A 27539-nucleotide genomic window follows, 5' to 3' on the forward strand; every position below is an offset into this window, starting at 1 on the left:
GTTGCGGGTTCAGTCCCTGGTTGGTGTGTGCGCAGGGGGCAGCCGATCGACGTTTCCTCTCTCACATCGGTGTCTCTCTCCCCCCTCCTTTCCTCGTTCACTAAAGATCAATAAAAATATATTTAAAAAATAATTTTTAAGGATTCACTACTTTGCGACATTCTAATGTGTCTAGATTGGCATGTTTGTGTCACTCATGGTGCAAAACACATGCATATGGACAGACTTTACATTCCCCGTGGAAATATAGATGTTCCCGAGATTCGTATGAGGATACCCAGAAGAGGGACATGTGTCTAGCATGAGCACAGACACATCAGATGAAGAAATTTGACTGGGGTGAAGGGCATATGACAGCCCTGCCCGCTCTCCCTGTATGTGTCGTTGAAACATAAGCAAACTGGGTCCTACGAAAGGTGCTCCTGGAAGGCCATAGGCCAGCTCGTCGTCCTTGTTGCAGAGGTTCCGGATGTACCACTGTGTGTATCAGTGGAGGGCCAACCACGTGCCATCGACCCTTCTGGGCGCCGGAGAAGCGGCAGTGAACACGCAGACGAACTTCCCGCCCGGTGCTGCTGACATTGAGCTGGGAGCAGGGAGGGCGCCAAGGAGGGAACTGGCAAGCGAAAGGAGTAATGTGTAGTGTGAGTGCCCTGTGCTCGGGGGGACGAAGCAGTCAGGAGGACGGGGAATCGGTGTCGGGGGAGGCTGGTGGTTATAAGCGAGGTGCTCAGAGCAGATGCAGGGGGGCGGCCTCTGAACAGCCCTGCAAGCCCCTCAGTTCCCCGAGGGACGGGCGCTCCAGGCGGCCCAGCCCGTGCGCAGAGCCCATGGAGAGAACGCACCTGGCACGTCCCAGGAACAGCTAGGGGAACACACCTACTGAAGTACATATTAGTGATGCGTTTCCTGAAGATTTCAGAGATCTTGCTTTAGTTTAGTTATGACTTTCTAGTATTAAATCACCTTTACATCAGAAGGTGGTTCTGAAAATTAGATCAGCATGTAATTAGAACAGCACTTGGCATCCAAGACACTCAATAAATGTTAAACAGTATTTTTAAAAAATGTTTTTATTGATTTCAGAGAGGAAGGCAGAGGGAGAGAGAGAGAGAAACATTGATGAGAGAGTCATTGATCGGCTGCCTCCTGCACGGCCCTGACTGGGGATCGAACTCACAACCCAGGCATGTGCCCTGACTGGGAATCGAACTGGCGACCTCCTGGTGCATGGATGATGCCCAACCAACTGAACCACACTGGCCAAGCTAAACAGTATTTTTATTTGCTATTTAGAAATAAGAATGTGTAAATGTTGCCTGCTCTTTTTAGGGGTAATGTAACTATCCGAATACCCTTGGGCTTTCTGAATGCTACCTGTTTTAGAACCTCGACATAATTCTCTGTTCGCCATAAAGACTTCATTGATGACTATAGCCTCTAGGGATCTCTCTCAGCCCAGATTTTTGTCTGCTCTCCACAATGTCACATCCAAGTATGCTGTGCTTTAATTGTACCTCACATAGTTTACACTGTGGTTTCTGGAAGACTTTCTCTCTGGCAGCATCTGCAGTCGTGCTGGGCATGGAACAGGAGGAGTTCCTGTCTGGAGTCTGGAGAAGCATCCTCTCTCCCTCAGCGTTGTTTAAAGTTGGCCACGACGTGAAAGCCTCCACACAAACACGCTGCAGAGTTGGCAGGTTCCCGTCCCACCCTCCTTCCTCAAGCTGGGAACCACTAAGCCTTGGACAGGGAGACGTGGCTGGGAATTCCTCTCTGCAACACCTTTACTGAGAGCTATTAGCATGATGTGCCATTATTTCCCTTGGACTGGATTTTGTCAGGAATTCAGCAGCAAGTGCTCCACGAGTGGCAAATGATTGAAACAGGGAGTGTTGGGCAAGAATCTGGTGTGAAAACTGGTAACTGAAAATAGGCTGCAGTGTGTGACTGGCCCAGAATCATTTCTAAGAGCTACCAACGCTTAAAATATTGATCAGTTTTGCCATCCAGGAATGAGATCACTGTTGAGTGGGAAAGTGATTACCTGGAGAAAGCAGGCAGCTGGAAAGGCAGAGAGCACTCAAAGGTTCTTGCAAAATGAAACCAGGCCCTGTTAAAAATGTAAAATGCTGGGCTCTGCCCCAGACCTGCTAACTCAGAATCTTGATGGGGGCCCTGGACTCTTCGGTTTTTACAAGCATTCCCCAAGCGACTCTGCAGATGGTCTTCCAACCATGCACTGAGAAACGCTGGCTTCAGGGGATAGGTGAGGCAACTGAACCAGCAAAACCCACTGGGGCTTTAGGAGGGCTGTCTCAGCTAAAGAAATGAAAGCAAAGGGCCCAAAGCAGAGGCAAACCAATTACTTACAGTTTAAGGCCAATCCTGGGGCCAGTCACTTGCTAGCCATTGCTCCCAATCCCTAATACCATAATCATACTGTAACAGGACTCAAGTAGAAACTATATAGTAATTCAAACAGGAATAAAATGAAGAATTATTAACTATAATATGGAATTACCTACAGGGGAAAAGGAAAACTCTAAAAATATGGAAATAGCAGGTAGAGTGAGCAGCCACTTAAAAGTACCTCTAGGTTGGTCTACTGTAGGTCGAGGCAGAACACAAAGGCAGGCACAAATCTGGAAGCACTCTCACCTGTCAGGAAGCCGTATTTTTCAAGTCATCTGCTCCAGGTGAGGGTTTCACAGGGTTTTCAAGCAAAGGACAACTAGTCTCCTGAGACACAGGAAAGCAAGGGAGGCTCAGGGTGACCTGGGTGTGCAAGATTGCTTCTTTCATCTGGGTCCAAGCAGATGTCCCTATTTCAAGTTCTGGGACCTCATTCCTTCCCAATCAATGCCTTAACTGCACAAGAGAAACTTAACATGGCTGTAAATTCAACTAACATTGAAATTCAGCCCATAGAGAGTTGCCAAGCATGGCTGGCCACCACGCATCGAGAAGCCAGCTAAGAGCTGCACACTGGAATCAGGAAGAGCCCTTTCCTCCTCTAATGTCCCTCCAGCACCCTCTACTAATGCAGCTAACACCAGCCATGAAAAGGAGAAATGTTCCAGTACTGGGAGCAGGGCAGTGAAGGATGGGTTTGGAGCTGAGAATCAGTGAGTGATAATTGGCAACACACCCCCACCTTCATTTCCTCTCCATGGTCTCTGCCCCTTGTTTATGGAAAAACAAATCCTGCAGATAGAAATGAGGGAACCCAGGATGCCCAGCTGCATCAAGATCATCATTTTAATACTGTATATTCACACGCATCTAGGATGATCAACAGTTTGCCCTGGATTGTCCCAGCTTTAGCACTTACAAACTCCTGTGTCCTGGAAAACCCCTCTGTCTCAGACAAACTAGGACAATTTGCCACCCTACATGTGCCCGAACGGTTTTCAAATGTTTCGTGTATCAGAATCACCTTGGGCACTTGATAAAAATAGGGTCTTTATGGTGATTCTGTTAAGGATGCAGTTATTTTGGATGCAAGCTGGCTATGTTTTGATTTTTGAGAAGTGTTCTCCTTGGAGAGCACCACTTCTAGGGACTCCTCAACAGACTTCGTTGTTACTGTTCCAAAACCATGAAGGTTGAAAAAGAAAGAAATTACGTTCTATGGAAGATACAGCCAAGGTTCCTGAGCCAGAAACAGACACTGACAAATTACTAGTTGTTGGGGGTGGGGTATAAACATTGTAGTCTGACCTTTCAGTTCACTTTTCTCTATTTTCAGTTCCAGGATAAATCATTTTCCCTTCCATGTCACAAGGTACAAGGAATAATGGATGCTGTGAAAATTAGGTTTGATAGTAGCAATAATATACGTACATAGATTGGGTTCCTACAGGGAAGTAGTATATAATATGAGGCTTACTTGACTTTTATAGTGACTATGCTTTGGTAGATCTTATAGAATAACTTGCACAAAGTAGTTAATTTTGTGCTACTTTTGCTATTTTCACACTATAAGATACAGGGTTTCACCTGGCCACTTTAAAGATATTTCTCAAGAGCTCAGATGAGGCTGACAGTCTTAACCTTTGAGTTCCTACTGTGTACCAGTCATCGTGCTAAACTATTTAAATGCATTCTCTCAATCGTTCAAACGGGAGGTATGCCCATTTGATACAGAAACGGAATCCTGGCCCTAGATTACACACACAGTAAATGGTGGCGTCTGGGCTGAAACTTAGGCCTGTTCCCTCAATCCAAAGCTGCTTAGCACTGGAGAACCAGGGAGCGAAAGGCGCGGCCCCGCCCCGTCGGGTGACTGACTGGGGTGCGCGCAGCCCGCGGCGGAGCCCGAGGGGGTGCATCCCGCTCCGCGCTCTCGGGATACAATTCAAATGTTTTCGCCTAGCACCTGCTTCCCCAACTCCCTAGCTGTGCGGAAAAAGATGTCCAGCTGGAGGGGGTGGCGGGGAGGAAACACGTCTTCAGTCCCACCTTCGCCATACCCCGGCTCCTCGCTGGGATCCCCCTAACCCGCAGACCCTGCGCTCCCCCCCAAACCCGGCCCTCCCTTCCGCACCTTCAGATAGCGGCCCTCGGGAAGCCGGGAACGCGGAGCAGCCCGGACTGCAGGAGCTGGCGCCGGAAGCGGCGGCGGCGGCACGTGACGTAAGAGGAAGTGCCCAACGCCACGGCCTGTGATTGGGTGTTGCTGGAGTCGGTGCTATAGTCTTAAGGTTCCCCCTGAGCGCGGGCGGCGCGGCGGGTCCGGGCAGAGGGTTGCTTTCCTGCGCCGAGCGGGTGTGAACCCGCGCGCCCCCGGCGGGGCGGCCGGCAGGTGTACCGGTGGGTGCTCTGGCTGGTGGTGTGGGGACCGCCCCTGAGGGTCCTTCCCAGGCGACCTCCGGGACCATCCCGAGCGTCCTGGAAGAGAAGGACCCAAAGCAGGGCAATTGTTAACCCTTGTTGGGCACCAGGCGCTCTCGCCGGTGGGGGACCGCGGGGCACCTGCTCGTCGCCCAGCCGCGGCGCGCTCGAGCTCTGTCCGGGTAGAGAATCCGGGGGTGGACGGTGGAGTTAATAGTTTCGGGAACGTCACAGATTCAGTAGGTCTGGGTTGAAGCTCTGGAATCTGTATTTTCAACAGCTGTCCCCTGACACGTAATAACGTATCGCCGCCCCGGGAGCAGGAGAGCCTGAACTATGGCGAATTGTGTTAGACTTGTAAGGCCTCAGTTGAGAGAGCACGTCAAGCGAGGGCTTCCTCTGCGCGCCGTGTGGGACCAGAGAGCCGGTGTTGATTCTGCCGTTAACTCTTTTGGGGAAGATGGCAGCCACCATCATCTCCCCACTTATTAAATGAGGAGAATTACCTACTTATTACGTGGGGAATTTGTTAAACATACAGATTTCTGGGTCCACTGAATCAGAAAGTGGTGGTGGGCTGCGGGGGGGGGGGGGGTGGAGGCTGGTAATTGGTAGGCTAAACAATCTATGAAAATAACTTTGTTAACCTTTGAGAACCTGAGATGAGAAACTTTTTTAGATAGACGCATAAAGAAAAGGATCATAGTTTCAAAACACAAGGCCCGAAACCTCCCTGTTTTGGGTAGCTCTGCATACTCCTGTATTTGCTGTGAACTAAAAATTTATTGATAAAAATGTCAAATTAGTATTACATTACTGACCATTATGAGGTGAATTCTTCAGTTAGCTGAAGACTGTAACTTAATAAAATCTGAATGTTAATATATCTGCTGTTGACTTCTTGAGTGACTTTGTGTGAAGCACTTAACCTTATGGTCGTCATACATATCTCCTACAAGCTTATTACACCTGTATCCATCCCAAAGTAGATCTTCTGAGGCCGTGGATTTTTTTTTTTAATGTTTATTGATTTTTAGAGAGAGAAAGGGAAACATCAATGTGAGAGAGAAACACTCCTCTGTTGCCTCCCATATGTGCCCTCACCGGGGATCAGGCCTGCAACCTAGGTATGTGCCCTGACCGAGAATCAAACCCAAATCCTTTTGGTGTATGGGATGACACTCCAGCCAACTGAGCCACCTAGCCAGGGCAAGGCCATGGATGTCTTTAATAAACTTGCAGGGAAGTTTGATGCAGCCCATGATAACAGGATATGAAAATGTTCTTGGAAAGCAAGTCTTAGCCTGTTTCTCAGTTTCCATGTAGGTAGACTATTATAGTTTCCTTAAGTTCTGCTGTTGGGGACTAATAAGAGTAATAATCCTAGTTTTAGAGTTTCTTAACATGCACTTTTTTGTGAATTAAGTGAAAGTACTATAATAAGATTACAAAAGGTAAACCTTAACGCCAGCAGCCCTAAGTGACGTAGTAGGCTCCTTGATTAGATGTTGTGATGGCAGAAGCTGATTTTATATAGAAGCTCTGGTTGCTGTTGAGCAGTCTCTTCTGCCTGAAAGAGTTATAATTACTGCTGTAGAAGTACAAGTTCTCACAACCCCAACTAAAAACATGTTGGTTTGTTTTTTAAACAGATAACCATTGTGTGGTTCCTATCAGGAATGGAATCTTCTGCAAGCTAAGAGCAGAAGCCTTTTTGGTCAACATGGAGGACAAAAGACGACGAGCCCGAGTGCAGGGAGCCTGGGCTGGCTCTGCCAAGAGCCAGGCGGTTGCTCAGCCAGGCAAGAATTTGTGGGGATCCTGTGGATGTGGACAACTACCAGCCTCTTTTCCTTATATCCCTTTGGTTTATAGCGGACTCCCATTTCGATGTTGAAGAATTATTTAAAATGTGGCTAGTATTTTCTCGGAATTTGTTGATGATGATCTAAGGGTTGATCTTTAGTGTTCCTCCTGTTTAGTCACTCCACTCAGACCTTTCAGTGTGTGTGTTGAGGTCTTCAATAGACTTTACTAATTAATTTGTAGATGTCGTAGAGGTCATCTCTAAGTGGATTTCATTGGTCCTTGCTCTGTAGAAGGTGATGAGAGCAGACTTTCTCCTGGCTTGAGCCCGTTTTCTCTCTTATTTCAGCCAACACTGCCAAGAGCCATCTCCACCAGAGCCCTGGTCAGACCTGGACAAACAAGGCGTATCATGTGTCAGACAAACAGTTTGTCTTCAAAGAACCCCAGCAGGTAAATTCTTGCTTCTCCTTCAATAGTATAAAAGTTTATAAAAGTTATAGTCTCATAGTAGACACTCAGATAAGTAGTGACAGAATAATTTCACTAATGAAAGGAGAGTTAAAGGACTATAAAAATAATGAAATGTAGAATATCCTTTGTAGAGTATCAAATGTCTGAGGATCCTTTGTAGTCTGCCCCTAAATTGTGGGCATATATAATTCCCATTCTTTTTGGCACAGAGGTTATTCCATTCTAGAGCTTTCATTGGTTATCTAAGTTCTGACATTCCTAACACCATGCTGTCTTCAGTGCTAGTATAGCAAATATCTCTGAAATTGGATGGAAATTTCAGCAACTACAGTGCTTGATATTTTAGCTTTTTTTCAATGGGGAGAAATGCAAGAAGTAGTGAAGATTCACTGTTTTTAATAATATGGGGAAAAGAGCTAAATATCAGTCACATGCTGTAGCAGCAGTTTTCACCTTTTTCATCTCACGGCACATGTAAGCTAATTACTAAAATTCTTTAGCACACCTAAAAGTATATATTTTTGTCCATCTTACCAAAAAAAAAAAAAAAGAGGTATAATTTTGATTGATTTACCAAAAAAAGTAATTACCCTTTTTGCTCCAATGTGATTTTTTAAAGAATCAGGTGCCTATACTTGTATATAAGGATTTCTGGTACCAAGAATTAACCAATCAGACACAACCTTATTATGTGACGTGACCAATAAGATGCAACTCTATTATATGACCTATATATTTATGGTTCAAGACAGGACATTCACACCGGATGGCTGTTGTTGTGTTGGCTCTTGTCATTGTTTTATTTGACAATTTAAGGGAAAAGAGGCCAGTGCCCCTGACTAAATAGTCAAGTATTGCATGTTTTAAAAATCCTTATGGCACACCGGTTGAAAATTGCTGTGCTATAGTAATGATTTTTTAAAAAAATATATCTTTATTGATATCAGAGAGAGGAAGGGGGAGGAGAGAGAGAGAGAGAGAAAACATCAATGATGAGAGAGAGCCATTGATCATCTGCCTCTTGCACGTCCCTGACTGGGGATCGAGCCCGCAACCCAGACATGTGGTCTGACTGGGAGTCTCCTGGATCCTAGGTCAATGCTCAACCGCTGAACCACACCCGGTGGGGCTATAGTAATGATCTTATAAATAATGATTAAAACCCTTTACTTCATAGAATAGCATCTGTTTTTAAAAATGTGCAAAGGTTTTTCCAGAACTGCTGGCTGTTAAGAAAATGGATTGATTCCAATTGCATCATCTTTTATTGCTCGCTAGTAACTATAAAGTAGCTCAAAGAAAAGCAGAAACAAGGTTTTCTGGTAGGATAGTAAGAGCTTGGAATAAAAAAAGGATAGTTTTAAACCTGATTTACTTTGACCAGAATGAGAAGATATTATACTCCTGCAAGTCAACCTCCCTGAGGGTGAGGAGCGATTCCAGAGTAAGATCTGCCTGTTTCCTTGCAGGTGGTACGCAGCGTCCCGAACCCACAAGTGATCGAGTAAGTAATTTGCCACCTTGCTGTAACTGTTGCCCACACTGACATGGAGAGCCTGGGGTCTTTCCCTCATCCCTTTTTTTCCGTCTGGAAGAGAGACAGCTCAGTTAATGTCTTAATTTTAGGCTGGGATATTCCTGTCTCAGATGTCTTTTGAGAAGCCTTTCTGAATTTACTGATGGTGTGGAAAATGCAACAAGATATCTGTATGTTAACCTCTGGCTCTAGTGTAGATTTTCTGACCCTGCTTCACTAATATATCTGCAAATCGGAAGCTAAAATATATCCTAGGTTAAGACGGGGGCGCGGGGGGGATTTTTCTGAGTCATTGAAACATGGCTCTTTGAGAAGCCTTTAGGTACCATTTTAGTAGACGACCTTACAGTCCATTTCTTAAAACCACATAATTGTTTCAGAGCAAGTAAATGATAGTAACTAACATTCCATTAATCTATGTCTAAAATGTTCTTTTCAAAAATCGTTGAAAGATGCTTTGACTCCTCTTTACCTGCTCTTCAGTTTCTATCTGATGCACATAAATTGTCAGTAGAAAGCATCCTTTTATTTGAGCAGTTTAACATTATGCTTTGTTACTGCTCATGAGCAGTCTGGTAAGCTGTTTGGCTGTTAAAGGTTGACTTGTATATCAGAAATATTTAAAACTAACACAAATGTCATCATACTTTCAGAAAGGGTATATTGTTGTGGCCATGCCACCAATTAGCTATGTAACTAGTCCTTAGATAAGTTATTGCTATCTCCCTGGGCTTTAGTTTTTTTTGTCTGTAGTATTAAGTATTTCGACTACTTAGTCACTTAAGTCCCAGTCTAGTAGATATAACAGACATTGATTGTTTTACAAAAACCAGTGTGATGTAGCCTCCATTGGTGATAAAGAGAATAAACAAAACCATGAAACCTGTTACAAGGTACAGATGGGACATTCAGGCTGAAAAATGGGCAATTGTGAGTTTGTAAGTCAGAGGCAAAATGACAGAACTAATTCCCACTTGACCCTAGGTCTTGTTAATTTTCGTTATCTGTAGTCAGCTATGTTGGATTTTTTAATAGAAATGTGGCTCACATTTGAAGTGAGCCAGCTTCCAAATGTGGCCCAAAATATACCACGTTGAAAGATTATATTCACACTCTGGGAAGCTTTATAGAATAGTGATAAATATTGTATGTATGACAGTAGTTCTGCCTACATTTTGGCTCAGAGGTGCATACACATCTACCTAAGAGCCAGCTCAGAGATCTTGAGCTACTATATACTATACTAACTCACGTGGAAGAGGGCAGTGTGAAAACTCTCCCCTATATTATCCTCTGTAACTTTGAGAAGGATCTGCCGCAGTCATCTTTGATAGAGGCTTCTATCCAACCATGTCACTTCTCTTACATGGATCTCTCCACCCTGCACATCTGCAACAGTTTGTACTTTTGCACAGTTGATTAAATTCATTTAGCTTTTATTGCTCAACTACTATGTCCTCAGTACTGGGAAACAGAGTAATAACCCATTTCTTGCCCCTCAGTCACCCACAGTGTAGTAAATGAAACAGACATGATCAGGTAAGTTGTAATTCTGTTTATCGTGAAACAATAGATTTGTATATAAGGTCTTGTGGTAACAGGATGAGATGTAAACATTTGGGTGGATTAAAGGTCAGGAAGGTGATACTGAGCTGAGATTTTTTTTTTTAAGTTTGCGTTAAATGACAACTCTTCTTTTTTTTTCTTCTCAGAGACAGGAAGGGAGAGGGAGAGAGATAGAAACATCAGTGATAAGTGAGTCATTGACTGGCTGCCTCCTGCACCCCCCCCCCCCCCCCCCCCCCCCGGGGATCGAGCCTGCAACTCAGGCATGTGCCCTGACCGGGAATCAAACCACAGTCTCCTGGATCATAGGTCGATGCTCAACTGCTGAGCCAAGCCAGCCAGGCATGAGCTGAGATTTTGAAGGATGAATTAGAAGTTTCTACTAGACCAAAGCTGGGATGGGTTGGTTTGGGGTGTTGGATGGTGGGGAGGTATCCCAGCATGGAGCAAAGCACAGGATTAGAAACGTCGTGTAGTCAGGAGAGTCCAAGCAGTAATTGTTGCTGGAGGTGGATGCGGCGGTCGAGCTGTCAGGAGGTGGAGCTAGGTCAAGGGGACCTTAAATGCAATGCTGAAAAGTTGGTGAGGAGCCTTTGAAGGACTTCGATCAGAGGAACCTCATTAGACGTGTATCTCAAAGCAGCAGATGCTCAGAGCCCTTGCTACCTGTTAAATGCTCATCCCTATTCCAGAGTCTCCGAAGGTGTGCTCTGTTTGGCACCCCTTTGTATGATAGATTCCTGGAGTATACTAGCCTAAATTATGGGTGAAATAGAAAGGGGTAGGATCATAGTTTACTATTTTATCAACAGTCTTTATCTCTGTGGTCTGATCCTCTCAGAATTCTATGCCCAATGCCATTAACAAGGTACTGCCATCTTGCCCCTTATCTCACTTGCCCTCACTTGCCCTCATTGTTAAATGACTTTGGTGAGCCAGAACTTAGGGAATCTAAAGGACAGCCCTTCCACTGGGTGGAGTGTATTGTTTTGTATGATACTAACAAGTCTGTGTTCTTTGTTTCTTTAGTAAAGAGGGTGTATATGAAATCAGCCTATCACCAACAGGCATATCTAGGTAAGTGACATTCATCAATGCACAAGTGTACTAATTGTTACTCTAAAATAACAAGGCATTTAAAACAAGTATATCAGAACTTACATATCTAAATGAATTGCTTAGAAGAAGTCTCTGTAACTCCTCAGTGGCACTGCCATTGTTAAACCCTTTTTGGAACCTCCCTTTTAAAGCAAGTTTAAGAGTCGCACAAGGAAACCAGTTGCATTACTTTGGTCACATCTCATTGTTAACCAGGTATGGCTTAACGTGAGTTTTGGCTCTTTCAAAATATCAAGTGCATCTTCAAAGAATAAAGTTCATGAGAATGTTCCAAGGGCTTTCAGAACATTTCTTAAGAAGGATTTCCAACGTGATTTTGAACTAACTGAGCATTGCTGAAATAAGTGTACAGGTATATTCAATGAGAGAAAGAACCCTCTTTTGGATATTTTAATTTTAATACAATCATAAATGATTGTTTCCCCTACAATCGGCATAGTCTCAGAAGACTACCAATTGTTCAGATAACATAGGGCCAGGCTTATTTTACTTTTCACAGTGACCCTCTGAGGTGGATATGAACTTCACGTTACAGATGACAACTGAGGTTCAGAGGTTAAATAACTTAACGAAGGTTTCAGAGCTAAGCAGTGCTGAGCAATATTTGAATGATGACTATAAGAACCCTCATGAATTCCTTTCTCCTTCATGCTTCTTTTATTTGTCTTAACAAGAAAGGAGTTTATTGTACTTCCTGACCTGGGCATCATGACCTGGGTGATGTTAGGCTCTGCTTACTATGGGAGGTGTGGTAAGATGATTTCATCTCCCCATGAGAAGGAGGCATTGTCCGGATTAATGTACTCTGCTAACAGAGTCTGTAACCCATCTTTTCTGTGTTGTTTAGTTACTAATGGTTCTTTCTGCTTCAAGGGTGCGTTTGTATCCTGGCTTTGTTGACTTAAAAGAAGCCGACTGGGTATTGGAACAGCTCTGTCAGGGTGTTCCCTGGAAACAGAGGACCGGCATCAGAGAGGGTAAGTGGATCTCTGAGGTTGCAGTCGTCACCACCTGCCTCCCTTTCTGGAGTGTTTTCTAACACTGTTGCGTCTTTTTACCACAACCAGTCCTAGAGACTCAAAACCTAACTCAGACCCCAAAGATGAGTAGAAGTTAGCCAGTCAAAGAAAGGGGTCAGAAGAAATAACAGGTGGTACTCAGAGAGAACATGGCAGGAGAATGGGGTGGGAGGTCAGGGAACCAGAGGAGTTTGGATTGAACTCCGGTTGACATACTTACCCCCTTTGTCCCCTACCTTTATTATATCAAGTGGTTCCAGTTTCCCTCTTTCTTCATAGAAACTTCCAGGGCTTTCTTTGTTTTTCTGATTCTACTTGGCATATTTTTTTTGCAATCCTTCTTACCAGCTTTTTAGTCTCTTTTTTGTTTCGCTAGAAGAATTCAGTCTCCTGTAGCTTCAGCATCTGTATTCTCCTGAGTTTACAAAAATTACCTGACCCGGAACCTGCTCTGTGGTTGTCCACAAGTAGTAGTACCTGTTGTACCAGAGGTGGCCACTGAGGGGCGTCTATGCTCTAGCATACGATGCCTTTCTGGCAAATCAAGTGAACTTGAAATCTTCTCTTAAGAAAGAGGTGAAGTCTACTGGCTTCATTTGTGACTCAGACAGCAGAATAAGAGTCAGTTTTTTCTCCTGACTCCCAGCAGTTTCTATAGCAGGGCTTTTGGTGACAGACTTGGCTTTTATTACTCACTCTGTTATTCAAAGTAATTGTTAATTTTAAGCAAATTACAGTAAAGTGATTTTCTAATCCTTGGTTTTCTGATCTGTAAAATGGAGCTAATAATAATACTTATAAGGTTGTGATCATTAAATGAGATAATGCATCATAAGTACTTAACAGAATGCCTGGCACATAGTAAGCCTTCAATGAACGTTAGTTGCTTTTATTATTATTGTTCTTATTGAGGTGGTTGATATCAGTTATGGGGGAAAGCAGATTTATGGATAACTCCCTCTCTAAATAAATTGGACATAAAAAAATTCTGACTAAAACCAGCTACATGCTGTAGTTGGTCAGAGCACTTTCTTCATTCAGAATCAAAGGGGCTTATGCAGTGGGGGCTCATGGGTAAAGGGTCTGTTGGGTTTCTTGTATGGATTTTGGTGCCACAGATTCCTACCTACAAAGGTTCAGACTCGGTGTCCTGCTTTTTAGACCCTCCTTTCCTCTTGTTGACTCCTTCACTCTTATTTATGTCATAACTGACACAAATAAGCCACATTCTCACCTTGAGCCTTTGCTCATACTGTTTCTGCCAGTGTCCCTTCTCATCTCCTTCCTTCTAGCTCTTACCCATTCTCCTCTTGAAATTGCATGTCCTCTGTGAAGGTGGAGCCTGAGTCAGAGCCCATCCTTGCGCTTCCTTTGTATTTCCCACAGCTTTTTGCACACTGCACGGCATAGTGATTGGCACTCAGTAGGTACACCTTAAATAGCATTAAACCATTTCAAAGGCCCTGTATTTTCTTTCTCAGATGTAACTTACCAGCAGCCAAGACTCACAGCATGGTATGGAGAACTTCCTTACACTTACTCCAGAATCACTATGGAACCAAATCCTCACGTATGTTGGAACATTGCTGTTGTATTATGTGGTTTTATAGACTAAGTACATAAAACATAAATGTAGAGTGCTATAAAATAACAGTAAAACACCTTACAGAGCTGCATGATGGTTCCCAGTTCAGAAAACCCTCTGGGTTCAAACACTGAGTCTTTGTGCCCACCATCATTGATGGGCTTTTGATCCATAGATGAGAAAAACTGGAACTAAAGTACACTGGAATCAGACTCCCCAATTTCAGGAAAATGAACCATTTCTTCTCATCTCCCCCTTCCGCAAACACTTCTGGCTGTAGCCCTCTGTGCATACCCTGGTACACATTTGCTGTGGGGCCAGAGTCCATGTGACTGGCCAGCAGCTCAGAACATCTCTTCATTTTTCAGGATCTTTTGCCATTTGTGGAGAACACTGGTATTTTTCTTGTTGACTTTGTGTTTCTTCTATGGCTGCACTCCTTAGACTTCAACTTATCATTGCTTTGGCTGGTTTCTAAAAATTTCCATGACAGTAGACAAAGAGATGCTAGTGTATAAATTAAGCTAGTCCAGAGGATGGAGTTAAGGTCCAAGAAATAGCTCCCTGTTTAGTCCCTGGAATGTTGCCTTTGGCAGATAATGTTGTGCTTTATGGAAAGAGACTTTGAAGAAAATGGAGTTTTGCTTACAGCATTGGGATAAACAGAAATGTGACATGACACACTTCAGAGCTTCTAATAATTTATAATTATAAACTTCCACTGTGCTAAAATGTTTGTGGATAAAACATTGACTTGAAATACACGGCTTTTTTACGTAAGGAGAGAGCTCTGGGCTTTGTTTCTAGGCTGCATTTAAAAGGTGTTCCAAAGAGGTATTGAGACCTTGATATCTAAGGTTGGTTTGGAAACATGAAGATAATTGAATTAGGCCAATCCCACATAGACTGCTGGCATGTTTCTGTCAGAGTTAACTTACGTTTTGTCACCAGCCATAGCAGAGAAGCTGAGGATTAAGCAGGCTGTGGAAAGAAGTTCTCCATCCTCGTTAACCCTCAGAGCAGGATTTCTCCGCCACAGCGGTGCTCATTTGAGGCTGGATAATTCTTTGTTGTTGGGGCTGTCCTGTGTATTGTAGAATGTGTAGCAGTTAATCTGACTTCTGCTCATTAGATGCCAGAAGCACCCCTCACCGAGTCGTGACAACCAAAAATGACTCCAGACATCGTCAAACATCTGCTGAAGGCCAAAACTGCCCCTGATTGAGAACCACTGCTTTATAATAAACATAAGGCACAAAGGTCTGCTGTGTAGAGTGGACTTTTATGCTTGGAGGACATTTTGACAACTATTAAAGAGAATTTCTTTTAATGACAGTCCTTTTATTATAATGTAAGTAATATGTGTTTACTATTGAAAATTTAGAAACTGCAGATAAGCCTGAAGAATACAATAATTCTACCAGCTGATGTTTTGGTTCCAGTTCTTTTATTTTAGGCAAATATATGTAGAGAATAAAAATATATTATGTATACTATATTTCTCTTTTTAAATTTAAATTTCATTTTTAAGTTACAGTTTACATTCAGTATTACTTATTACTTATTTTGTATTAGTTTCAGGTGTACAGCGTTGTGGTTAGACTATCATATACTTTACAAAGATATACCCCAATATTTCAACTATCCACCTGGCACCATACATTGTCATTACAATATTATTGGCTATATATCCTTTGCTGTACCTTGCATCCCTGGGACTGTTTTGTGACTACCAATTTGTAGTTCTTAATCCTTTCACCTTTTTCACTCAGTCCCCCAACCCCCCTCCCCTCTGGCAACCATTAGTCTTTTCTCTATTTTGTATCTGTGTGTCTGCTTTTCTTTTGTTTGTTGTTTAGTTTGTTCTCTAGATTCCACATGTAAGTGAAATCATATGGTATTTGTCCTTCTCTGACTGACTTATTTCACTGAGCATAATACCCTCTAGGTCCATCAGTGCTATTGCAAATGGTAAGATTTCATTCTTTTTAAAAAAATTGATTTTAGAAAAGGAAAGGAGAAAGAGAGAGGAAGGGAGAGAGAGAGAGAAACATCAATTTTTTGTTCCACTTATTTATACATTCATTGGTTGTTTCTTGTATGTGCCCTGGCTGGGGATCAAATTCACAACCTTGGCATATCAGGATGACGCTCCAACCAACTGAACAACCCGGCCAGTGCAATTTCATTTTTTATAGCCAAGTAAAATTTCGTTGTGTATATATACCACAACTTTTTTATCCACCTGTCTGTTGATGGGCACTTGGGTTGCTTCCATATCTTGGCTGTTGTAAATAATGCTTCAATGAACATAGGGGTGCAGATATTCTTTCAGATGAGCGTTTCGGGTTTGTTTGCATATATTCCCAGAAGTGGAATCACTGGGTCATAAGGCAGCTCCATTGTTCAGTTTTTGAGGCACCTCCACAGTTTTCCACAGTGACGGCACCAGCAGCACATAAGGGCTTCCTTTCTCCACATCCTCACCAGCACTTGTTGTTTGTTGATGTATTCATGGCAGCCATTCTGACGGGTGAGGTGATAGCTCATGGTAGTTTTAATTTGCATTTCTCTGATGATTAGTAATGTAGAGCATCTTTTCTTATGTCTGTTGGCCATCTGTATGTCCTCTTTGGAGAAGTGTCTATTCAGGTCGTCTCCCCATGTTTTAATTGGATTGTTTATTTTATTTTTAGGTGTTGAGTTATATGAGTTCTTTTTCAGTTGTGGGTATTAACCCCTTATCAGATGTATCATTGATGAATATCTTCTTCCATTCAGTATGTTGTCTTTTCATTTTGTTGATGATTTCCTTCGCTGTGTAAGACTTTTCCCATTTGTTTATTTTTTTCTTTTTTTCGCTTGCCTGAGGAGATATTAGAAAAAATATTGCTACGAGAGGTATCTGAGACTTTACTGCCTATGTTTTCTTCCAGTGTTATGATTTCATGTCTTATATTTAAGTCTTTATTCCATTTTGAGTTTATTCTTGTATATGGTGTAAGAAGGTGGTCCAGTTTTATTTTTTGCATGTAATTTCCCAATTTCCCCAACACCATTATTGAATAGACTGTCTTTCCCCCAATGTATACTACATTTCACTTGACGATATCAGTAACATGTTTTAGTATCGTTAATTATTCTCTTACAGCGTCATATTTCGTAGCTGCCTAGTATTCCATATTTGATGTATACCATGCTTCAATGAAGGAAGCCTCTTTTGTTGGATGCTAAGGTTGTCATTGAGAATTCTTTCATTTGAATCTGTCTAGCTCATAATCTTGTCTCTGTTGCTGTTAGATTTGTTTACTTAGCATCTGGAACAAAGGACACACCCCTTTCTCAGGTTTTGTCCTGTCCTCCCCAGGGGCATGTTTTCATTGGTTTTAGAGAAAGGAGAAGGGGGAGAAGCATCGATGTTCAAGCCAGACACCGGTCGGTTGCCTGCCGTATGCATTCCGACCGGGGAACAAACCCGCAACTTAGGTACGTCCCTGTGAATCGAACCCACGGCCTCTCGGTGTGTGGGACAGTGCTCCAATTAACTAAGCCACCTGGCCAGGACACTTCTCAGATTTTTTAAAGGGGACTCACTAAGGTGCATATATGTGTGTATTGGAAACACTTGTTTTATTTCAACAGTAAAAATAAATTTTAAAAAATTATTATCTCAGGCTTAATATCGCACAGCACAGGAGGAGATTCAATCAGGTTATTAAACTTCTTTTAGTCTTTGTTCAAGCTAAATCTTATATGAACCCAGTATATGAAAATAGAAGAGTGTGTTGACTGGCTGGGAGTCCCATTCACTTGACCTCTCCTTTCCCCTATGGCAATCCCAGAGGCACCTCTGCAGTACCTAGGATGCTAAAAAACACTGTGTGAAACCCACTGAATGGGCCCTTTTACTTCTGTGATTCATATTTTCTCAGACTCTTTTCCTCAAATGTCTTTTAAGGATAGAATGTCTTCACTGAACAGTGAGATGACGCTGAATTTTAAATTAGACATTCAGTTTTGAGGGATCTGTATATAGAGTATTGGTTGGAGAGTCTAAATTAATCTTTTAGTTCATTATCCCCTTTTTTTTCCTTTTCTCCTTACTTCACCACCAAAAATAACCAAGAAAAAATACATAGCCACTTAGAAACATAATGCAAACCTGGTGTTATCACAGTGCTCAGTCCTTAAGCAAGCAGGGAAGTGCTAATTTGCTTCTCAGTCACATTGCAGAAAAGCTTTCTTCCTCCTTTATGTTCTGGTGGGGTTTTTTGTTTGTTTTTTGCCGAATATAATTCTAGCATCTGATCTTTATCTCTATGAAGTTAAGCTTAAAAGCTATAAAATAAATAGGAAGTACAGCTTGCTAGCATTATTATGGAATTTTACTTTGAAAGGTATTCTCTTGAACATAGGGTAGTTTAATAATATTTCTATTTTATTGATCTAAGTTTTGTTTTTATTGCTGTTTTTGTTTTTTTTAAATCCGCTGGTTAGAATGTAATGCTAATATTCATAACAAGGAATGCCAGCTTTTATCATGGTTTCCCTATCACAGGAAAGCTGAATGATTCCCGCACATGCTTCCCTGGCAGTTCTACCTGCCAGTAGCCATGAGATATACTTAATAATAATACTGTGCTTTCCTTTGCTGAACATTCATTCCTTCACTACCAAACCTAGAGCATGGACTTTGAAGGGGTTCTCTAATGTATCAGTTCTTAAAGCATAGTCTGTGGACCGTGGAGCGGGGGCCATGAAGTCCTTTTTGGAAATCCACAAGCTCAAACTATTTTTATTATAATACTAAGACTGGATGACATTTTTACTGTGTTGAGTTTGCAGTGATGGTGGATAAAAAAGTAATGGTGGATAAAACTTAGTTCGATTCAGGCATTGTCATTAAACTGTACTGGTAACCATTGTATTCTTCATATTTGTGCACTTTCAGTTTTTAAAAAAATGCTGGTTTCCTTTAAAAACATTTCTTGATGAAGCAGTAAACATTAGTTTTATTAAATCTCAGTCTTTTAGTACATATCTTTTTAATAGTTTGAGGAAATGGAAGGTATGTGTAAAGCATCCTGATACAGGCTGAGTATGTTGGTTGTCGAGAAAAACACGTGTGATTGTGTAAGCTGTACGCTGAACTGGCTACTTTGTCATGGACCATTTTTTCCTTGGAAGAACAACTGGCAGACAAACTATAGTTATTCACACTTGAGTATTTGGCAGACATATTCTCAAAAATGAATGAAGTGTTACTTCAAGGATTTATAACTAATGATAAAGGTTGAGTGTTCAAGCAAAAATTAGAATTTTGGAAAAACTTATAACTGCTACCTTGAAACTGACCTCTTCCCATTACTTTGCCTTTTCTGATGGGATCTGTGATAATGGATGTGATTTTTTTGATGCTGAACAATGAAATGTGTTAATAGTTAAAAGATCTGCATAACTCAGTAAACTAATATTTTCCAGATAACCAATGCTTGATGTTATAGGACTATACAGGATTAAAAGATCCATTCAAAATGCAAGATGGACCAGTGGATTTAAATATAACAGAATATGAAAAGTTTGTTCATACAGTTTTAGATTCCACATTGCAACTAACCTTGAAGAAATCAGTACTTGTTGAGTTTTGGTGTACTATCAAATAATATCTGTAATTATTTGAAAAGGCTATAAAAGGCTCTCTTTTCTAACTACATATCCGTGTGAAGGCAGTTTTCTTCACATCAACAAAAACTGCTGTAGCACATTGAATGTAGAAGCAGATCAGTCTGCTCTTCTCACCAATTGTTTGTATTAGAAAACATTGTTATTTTTTTATATTTATTTATTTATTTAAAATATATCTTTATTGATTTCAGAGAGAGGAAAGGAGAGGGGGAGAGAGAGATAGAAACATCAATGATGAGAGAGTCATTGATCGAGCCCACAACCCAGGCACGTGCCCTGACCAAGAATCGAACCCTGATCGCCTGGATCCTAGGTCGATGCTCAACCGCTGAGCCACACCCAGCCAGGCTTGTTATTTTTTTAAATGAATTAACCAATAGCTTAAATTTTTTTCAGCTTTAATTTTTAATATGGCAAATCTCATAGCTGTAACCCATATAAACAGAAGTTCTATGGGGTCTTCAATAGGTTTTGATAGTAACCACCGTCATAAAGGAAGCTCTGTAAAGCACTTGAGATTTCTTGGAATAAAGACATAGAATTTTAACAAGAATCAGTACAAGTTATGCTGCTTGTAGCTCCAAAGTATAACCTAAGGTCAGGGGTCATAGCTCCCTGTAGTATAGACAGTGGTTTCTAAATTAGAAACTACATAAATGAACTTGGTGCTCGGGAGGCAGGGCTGTGGATCTGTTTAAATCTCTAGTTCGTGCCCAGCCAGGCATGGCTCAGCGGTTGAGCGTCGACCTAGGATCCAGGCGATCAGGGTTCGATTCCTGGTCAGGGCACATGCCCGGGTTGTGGGCTGCAGCCAATCAATGACTCTCTCATCATTGATGTTTCTGTCTCTCTCTCTCCCTCTCCCTTCCTCTCTCTGAAATCAATAAAGATATATTTAAAAATAATAATAATAATAATAAAAATCTCTAGTTCGCAGACCCTAGTACACTTATCAAGACCATATCATGATTTCATCCTGTAGAAAGGAACATTTTTTCCTGTTAGATTATGTTTTTAGGAAGCTAGCCCCTCTGGAAACATTAAGTATCTTTTTTTAAAACAGCAATTCTGCTGTTTACAATAAAATAGGAATAAAATGAACAGAGGACCACCCAGCAAAAAAGTTGTTGCGCTCCTCAGACTTTAGTCTGTATTTGCTAACTACCTGGCAACCCATCAGCCATGGTGGCAAACCAGACTCACTGCTCCACTTACCATCTTACTGACTACCAAGGCAACTGCCCTGAATATATGGACAGTTCTTCTTCCGGAGGGTTGTTTGTTTAACATGGAAAGGATAAGATGGGTAGATAGGCCTGGTCCTCAGTGTCGTGTTATACTAAATTTAGTACCTTATTGTAGAAGTTAACTTGCTTCAAAATAGAAATAATGGGTGGGAACTAAACTACTCTTCTTGTCTTCTGTTTATTGCATTCCAAGTGGTTTGCTTAGTCCATGCTCCTATTTATAATGTGACTGATTTTGCACTTTCTGTTTTTCCATGTGGCTGCCACCTGGGTCTCTGTTCCTTTCCTTGGCCTGTTGATTACAGTGGCACCCTGTGCTGCGCACACTGAAGAACCAAATTGAAGAGAACACGGGTCACACCTTCAACTCCTTGCTCTGCAATCTCTACCGAAATGAGAAGGACAGTGTGGACTGGCACAGTGATGACGAACCCTCACTGGGGAGGTGCCCGGTCATCGCTTCGCTCAGTTTTGGTGCCACACGCACTTTTGAGATGAGAAAGAAGCCCCCACCAGTGAGTATTCTTTTTTGTTTTGTGTTTTAAATTTTTATGTTCTTCTTGCCTTCTGTTATTCTGTGAAAAAAGTAGAGCTCCTATTTTCAGATTTAGAGGATAGAAGTATGTAATTCGTCAGTGAAACATTTTGAACTGATTGCTTACCCCATGGTTAACTTTTGACTTCCACAGTGCCCATTCATTCATTTACTTATCTATCAGATACTACCTACCATGTAGTAGGTGCTGGGGGCTCTTTGTCATTGGTGGAAAGGACAGACACAGTCTCTGTCCTCATGCAGGCATGGGATAGACAGGTATTACTAATTACCCAAATAATTACAATTATGGTAAGTGCTATAAAGGAGGACTTGCAAAGGGATAGCCCAAGCAAATGGAGGCAAGAAGGGAGAGGAAGGAGGCTCAAGGAAGATGCCCCTAAAGAAGCCTTAGTAGAAGCCGTATTTGGAGTCAGCATTATCCGTGGCACTGTTGCCACTTTCCTGTCAGGAAGCATCACGTGCATCATTGCCTCCTTAGCCTTCTCCCGGAAGCCTGACGCATCAGCAAGTTCAAGCCAGAAAGCGGAGGTGGTCATCTATCCAAGTTCAGGTAGTGACTGAACTGTATTGTAACTTCACTTTTCCATCCCAGCTCTTACAGTACATGACATTGAGCGATACAAGGCTGTTAATTTTTAAAAATATATGTTTTATTTATTTATTTTTTAGAGATAGAGGAAGGGAGAGGGAGAGAGAGAAACATTGCTGCATCAACATCGATTGGCTTCTTCCTACATGCCCCCTACTGGGGATCAAGCCCACAACCCGGGCATGTGCCCTGACTGGGAATTGAACTGGTGACGTCTTGGTGTATGGGTTGATGCTCAACCACTTAGCTACACCAGCTGGGCAAGGCTGTTTTTTTTTAAATAAAAAAGTGTAGAACCTTAAAACTAAGGTAGATAGAAAGATAATAGGAACTCTAAGAAAAGAGCAAATCTCTACCAAATTATCTTGTTTTCAGAGTCTGTCTTTTTCTAACCAGGGTTCCCAGTCATTCATTTTATAACATTAAACCAGACCCAGTCAGTGTGGAAGGCCTGCGAAGCTGTGTCTTGAATATGACTTAATCCAGACCTCATAATTGTTATTTGTCAGGCAATGCTCACGTCTGTCCTTCATCAAATATACTTCCCTGAGAATGCAGTTAACGGACTGAACCATTTCCTGACATGTGTTTGGGTTTCCAAGCACAGTATTTTGAAGCATAATATGTTATTTTGCATTTATGCCATTAAGTACCTTTTGTATGTATAATTTCCATTGATTTAGGTTTTCTTTACTTTGTTTACACAGAAAATTTGATCTGTGTTAGCAGGGGATTGTCAGTTGCCAGTGAGTTATTGAGAAAACCTGCTTTCTGAGCAGTTTGAGTAGCCAGCTCTCACAGTTTCATTGGCAGTCGGCCTTCTCACATACCAGGGAATACCACTCGAGAAGCATACTGCCTGGCCTTTGCCACATTCCTTTTAGGACTGGCTACACTTTTCTACATAGGCTTCCACTCAGTTAAATCCCACGTTCACACATGTAAAGAATTCACCCTGTCCTTAGTAAGATTTCTTTTATATGAATAACAGAGAAACACCACATCTCATTTTTAAATTCAGACACACTTCTTGAGCCAGACATATGGAACACCACATGTTTGCTAGGTGTGGTCCTGGGAGCTGGGGCTGTAGCCATGAATAAGATGAAGTCATTCTTCCCCTCCTGGACTCATGATCTAGCGCATAGTAGAGCTATGCCTTCCTCCCGGAGCCATCCTTCCATCCTTCTGAGTGGCAAAAAGCTGTAGTATGTCCAGTATAATCTTGACTGCAATCCTAGTCTCTAGTTCTTCACAGTTATTTTCTCTGTTGCCAAGTTTTTACATATTCAGTTACTGTTTCTTTACACATACATTTACCACCATCCTCTTAAAAAAACGTTTTTGGCCTTTTTATAGATTGAAGTTCCAGAATTCCCAAAGCATGCTTTCTGGATAATTAGTTTTACTGTATAAGCAGTTTCCAACTACTGTTAAACATAAATAATGTTCTGGTGCCCAGAATACCTCCATTTCTCTTGCCTCCGGGTCTTCATTTACTGATGTAAAACATTCATGGTGATCAAAAGCTGTTTGAGTTATAAGTTAATGGATGGGTGGAGAATATAACTATCACATAGCACTGTTTCTCAGGGCAACCACTTGGAACAAAGTCTCTGTTTAAGAGACAGACAGCTCATACTGAAGCCTTATCTCCTCAAGGCTCTTTGGAGTCTATTTTGATGATCATCAGGGAAAGTACAGGCCATGAAACACTAACAATGTGGTAAAGCCCCTTTAATTTTCTGCCAGTCATAAGGGAATGTGCACTATAACTATGGTAGCTGATTTGATAAAAATACAGATCTAATAAGTAAAAAAAATTATCTGAGATCTTGAAACAATGTTGGCTAAGGAAACAGATTGGGGAAGAAATATAAATGTGTCAGTACCTCAGGTTATTGACTGTAATAAGTTTTGGCTTCCTACATAGTCTTAGCTATGGTTGAATTTGTTGCAGCTGTGTATTCCTTCAATTCTGGCTTTTGTGTAAGATGAGGAAATTGAATTAACGTTAATATATTTGAATTATAATTATGCATAAGTGAATGCAGTTTAAAAATGAATTTTCCCCCAGAACCTGTAAGTCCCATTTTTGAGTAAAGAGGACCCAAGTTTAAACTTTTTGAAAGACTCCTTCAAGTTTCTTTAACATAAAAGTCTGGGACTCTGCAAATCTAGCTAAACTAGAAGTGCAGAGCCTTTTTTTGAGTTGACAGCCTTGGAAATGTACCTAGAGTACACCATCTTCATCTTATTGTAATGATCCCTTTCTGAAGGATGGAAGGGAAATGGTTATTGCAGGTCTTTGCCTACTCTGGGAATAGCTCTGAGAACATGAGAACATGACTCATCATTCCTACAATCCAAGGTAAAACATAAATTTAAAAGCATAAATTGGGTGAGTCTTTTGTGTGGAATTTGTAGGAGTCTGACTTTCTGTAACACTTGGGCACCTATCTTAGTATGCCTCTATAGATTGTCGTTTTCCTGTCTGTCACCAAGACGTTCAGAGTGTGCTAGAGGTTGTCAGAGAGAATCTCTTTCAAAATCCAGTGTCTATTAACCTATCAGAAACAAAGCTCATAGCTCTGACTTGAGTCAGTTTCTCATCTGAAACTGACATAGAAGAATCATGAGATTTCCTGCACTTTATTCACATATGCAGTTTTTGAGACAGAGAAGCATCTGTTTAGGGCACTTACAAAAAGAAATAGTCTTTTTTTCTTTCTTTTTTATATTCACTCTCCTCCACCCCTGCAGCAGCTGTTTGTTTTGGTCTGGCACCTTCAGCAGATCTCTATAGCTGCTGATCTGCTGAAAGCTGCCCCAATTCTACACATTGTATTCCTTACAATCTCTCCCTGTGCTGAGATGGTAAGGAGGTCTTTGTTTCCTAAGCATCAGTGGCCCTCTGATTCATGCAGTTGGCTCAGTCAGCTTCATTCATGCTCATCCTAGGATTAAACGTTTTGGTCCTCCAAGATTCCCATCCTTTTTCACTGTCCTGTGGTCCAAGTCTGTCAACGGCAGCCCATTCATTTTGATTTTAGAGTGAGCTATTGTTTCCTTTAATGATAATAAGGTACTTGGGGGCATAGTAAGCTTGCCTTGCCGGACCTTGCTCTTCCATTCACCTCATCCCTTCTTTTGTTAATTCAGTTAAAGACTGAGAGAATAGCACCCTATCTATCTTCTGGCCAATGTCAGGATATACTGCCTTAAGACAAAAGTAAAGCTTACCAAATATACCTCAGTAGACATTTTTTAGAAACCAAGAACCTTTTTTATTCTACCAAGCTGAATTTGTTAAAGCTTTTCTACACGTCTCATCCCAAGTGCAATTGTACTTTTCAAACGGCATCGTGTCCTGTTATAAAGATTAGCCTGGTTCTTTGCCCAGCTAGCTTTAATTCTATACTGAAAAACAAGCTGGAAGAGGAACTACAAAAGCCATTTGGCAGGCTGCTATTTCTCTGTCGGTTACCATAGAAACAGTGATGACTGAGTTGGGGGGTTATTAGATGATAGCAGGAAGTTTGTGATGCACTGAAGATTTAGATGCCAAAAGCCTTGTTTTTCTAGCAAATTAGTCATGGATAAGTTCTGTCCTTCATTAGCTGGGTCCTGAAAAGTCAAGGGGCTTCTGTCTACCTTAGGGTGATGGAGTTGAGGCAGGTTAGACATTTCTGTAACCACTCCTCCCTCTTGCACCTTATGAAGGATGTTATTCCCTTTTCATGTTACCAGGAGAAATGGTTGTAAAACCACTTGTAATAGTGGAGGCTCTGAGAGCACCCAGTGAATGGGAGTTCCTAGTGCCTCCCTTGCTAATTGTTTTATACACACTACTGGGAAGAGTGAAGTGTAAAAAGGTCAGTTTGATCATCAATACTGACATTTTTCCAGGAATTCAGAAGAAATGACGATATTGGAATCCAAAATATTATACTGACTAGCTTAAATTTGAAAACTGGATAAACCGTGTATAGTATTTCATGGAGTAGTGACAACCTCCCCCTCAGCTGGCACCCCTTCCCCCTGCTGCTGTTTGTCATCCATACTTATTTGTCGATCTCCTGCTTACAGCATCTGTCCCGAGAAATTACAAGAAATACTTGAGAGAAATAATTGATAACCATCGTCTTTTTAATACATACCTTGATGATTTTAGAAAATTCAGTTTTGTTTCCTGTTTCTGAAATGATGTTGGTGAAAAGCACTTATCTGACTCATTTATACTTTTCCTTCTTTGTAAGTAGGGATGGTAATTGGTAGCCACTTGATGGGAGTAATAGAAAGTTTTCCCAGGAAAGGCACTATGAACATGGTTGCAGTGTTCAGTGAGTTTTTAAGCTGTTATAAATGGTGATTCCGTGGTGACTTTCCTTATGTGGAAATTGGAAAAGGAAATGAATGGCAATAAAGCTAAACTCCAAGATCCCCTTGGCCCATGAAATGGCATTCATTGAGGGAGTAGAGGGAGACCTGGGAAGAGTCAAGTGGCCTATGGGTCAGGTGTGGTGATGGAGTTTTTGAGCTCCCAGCTCTAGGGTCATTTATAAATGGTTTGGATAGTGTGAGTGAATGAGTGGGCAGAGGAATGTGTGCATGTTTAAGCAGATAGTTCTGGTAGGACTTGAATTATTTTCAGACTTGACATCCTTTGGGAATTGGAATCAGCATTTGCTTCCTTGGGGCCTTATCTCAGGCTAGAATCCATGCTCTGACTGCCACTGGGTAGAATTAATTTTTGCAAAGAGCCCTCCAGTTTTGTACTGTTGGTAACAGTACTTTTAGTCTTAGGAGAACAACCTTTTCCAAGGGGATTTGTTGTGTTTGTGGTGATGGGGGTCTGCTTACAAACTTTACTTTTTTAGACCTTGTCTCAATGGTAGGGTTTTTTCCTCCCCTTTGCTATACTCATAAGAACTAATCCTAAGCCTTCTATGATTTTCATATCTTTCACAAGCCACATTTTCATGGTGGATGACTGCTTAGCTGAGGCAGGAAAGAGCTTAGTGAGTTTGAAGAAGGATGCCCCATGCTGGAGGAAGTGAGCAAATGAGGAGAGGAGCTGGTGATGAGATGGGGAGAGTGGGCAGGGCCAGGTCATGTGGAGACTCATGAGCCTCAGGAAGGAGCAAATTTTATTTTAAGCATATCAAGAAGCCATTGAAGTGTGTTAAGCAGAAGAGTGACATGCTCTAATTGTTAATTTTATAGAATCCGTTGCTACTGTGTGGATCCTGGACTAGAAAGGAGCAAGAGTAGAAGCCAGTAGACCAGATAGGAGGTTGTTATGTCTTGTATATCCCTGGGATCAAGGCAGAGAAGGAGAGGTGGATGAAGCTCAGAGAAGCCGCGTATTTTGAGAGAGACGTGGGAATAATGGTCTGAAAGAGTTTTATGGAGTTCTATCACTTGTTTCTGAGCTCTATTGAATGTGAGAGACGTAATCATCTTCCATGTGAGAAAGTTTTAGGACATTTGGAATCTTCTGGGGATAGCTAGGTT

General features: G+C 41.7%; 1 protein-coding gene across 1 annotated transcript in view; it reads left to right on the forward strand.

Annotated features, from left to right (window-relative positions):
• The first annotated feature begins 4732 nt into the window (after positions 1 to 4732).
• The window catches only part of ALKBH3 (alkB homolog 3, alpha-ketoglutarate dependent dioxygenase), a 31894-nt gene continuing 9087 nt past the window's right edge, over positions 4733 to 27539 (forward strand). Inside the window, exons 1-8 of the mRNA XM_016197656.2 lie at positions 4733 to 4815; positions 6489 to 6638; positions 6992 to 7095; positions 8586 to 8620; positions 11249 to 11296; positions 12212 to 12315; positions 13839 to 13927; positions 21180 to 21389. Of these exons, the coding sequence (XP_016053142.1) occupies positions 6560 to 6638; positions 6992 to 7095; positions 8586 to 8620; positions 11249 to 11296; positions 12212 to 12315; positions 13839 to 13927; positions 21180 to 21389 (669 nt within the window). The 5' untranslated portion in view covers positions 4733 to 4815; positions 6489 to 6559. The remainder of the gene's footprint in view (positions 4816 to 6488; positions 6639 to 6991; positions 7096 to 8585; positions 8621 to 11248; positions 11297 to 12211; positions 12316 to 13838; positions 13928 to 21179; positions 21390 to 27539) is intronic.

This window comes from Miniopterus natalensis, chromosome 11 (assembly GCF_054644295.1).
Source record: "Miniopterus natalensis isolate mMinNat1 chromosome 11, mMinNat1.hap1, whole genome shotgun sequence".
Taxonomy (NCBI): domain Eukaryota; kingdom Metazoa; phylum Chordata; class Mammalia; order Chiroptera; family Miniopteridae; genus Miniopterus; species Miniopterus natalensis.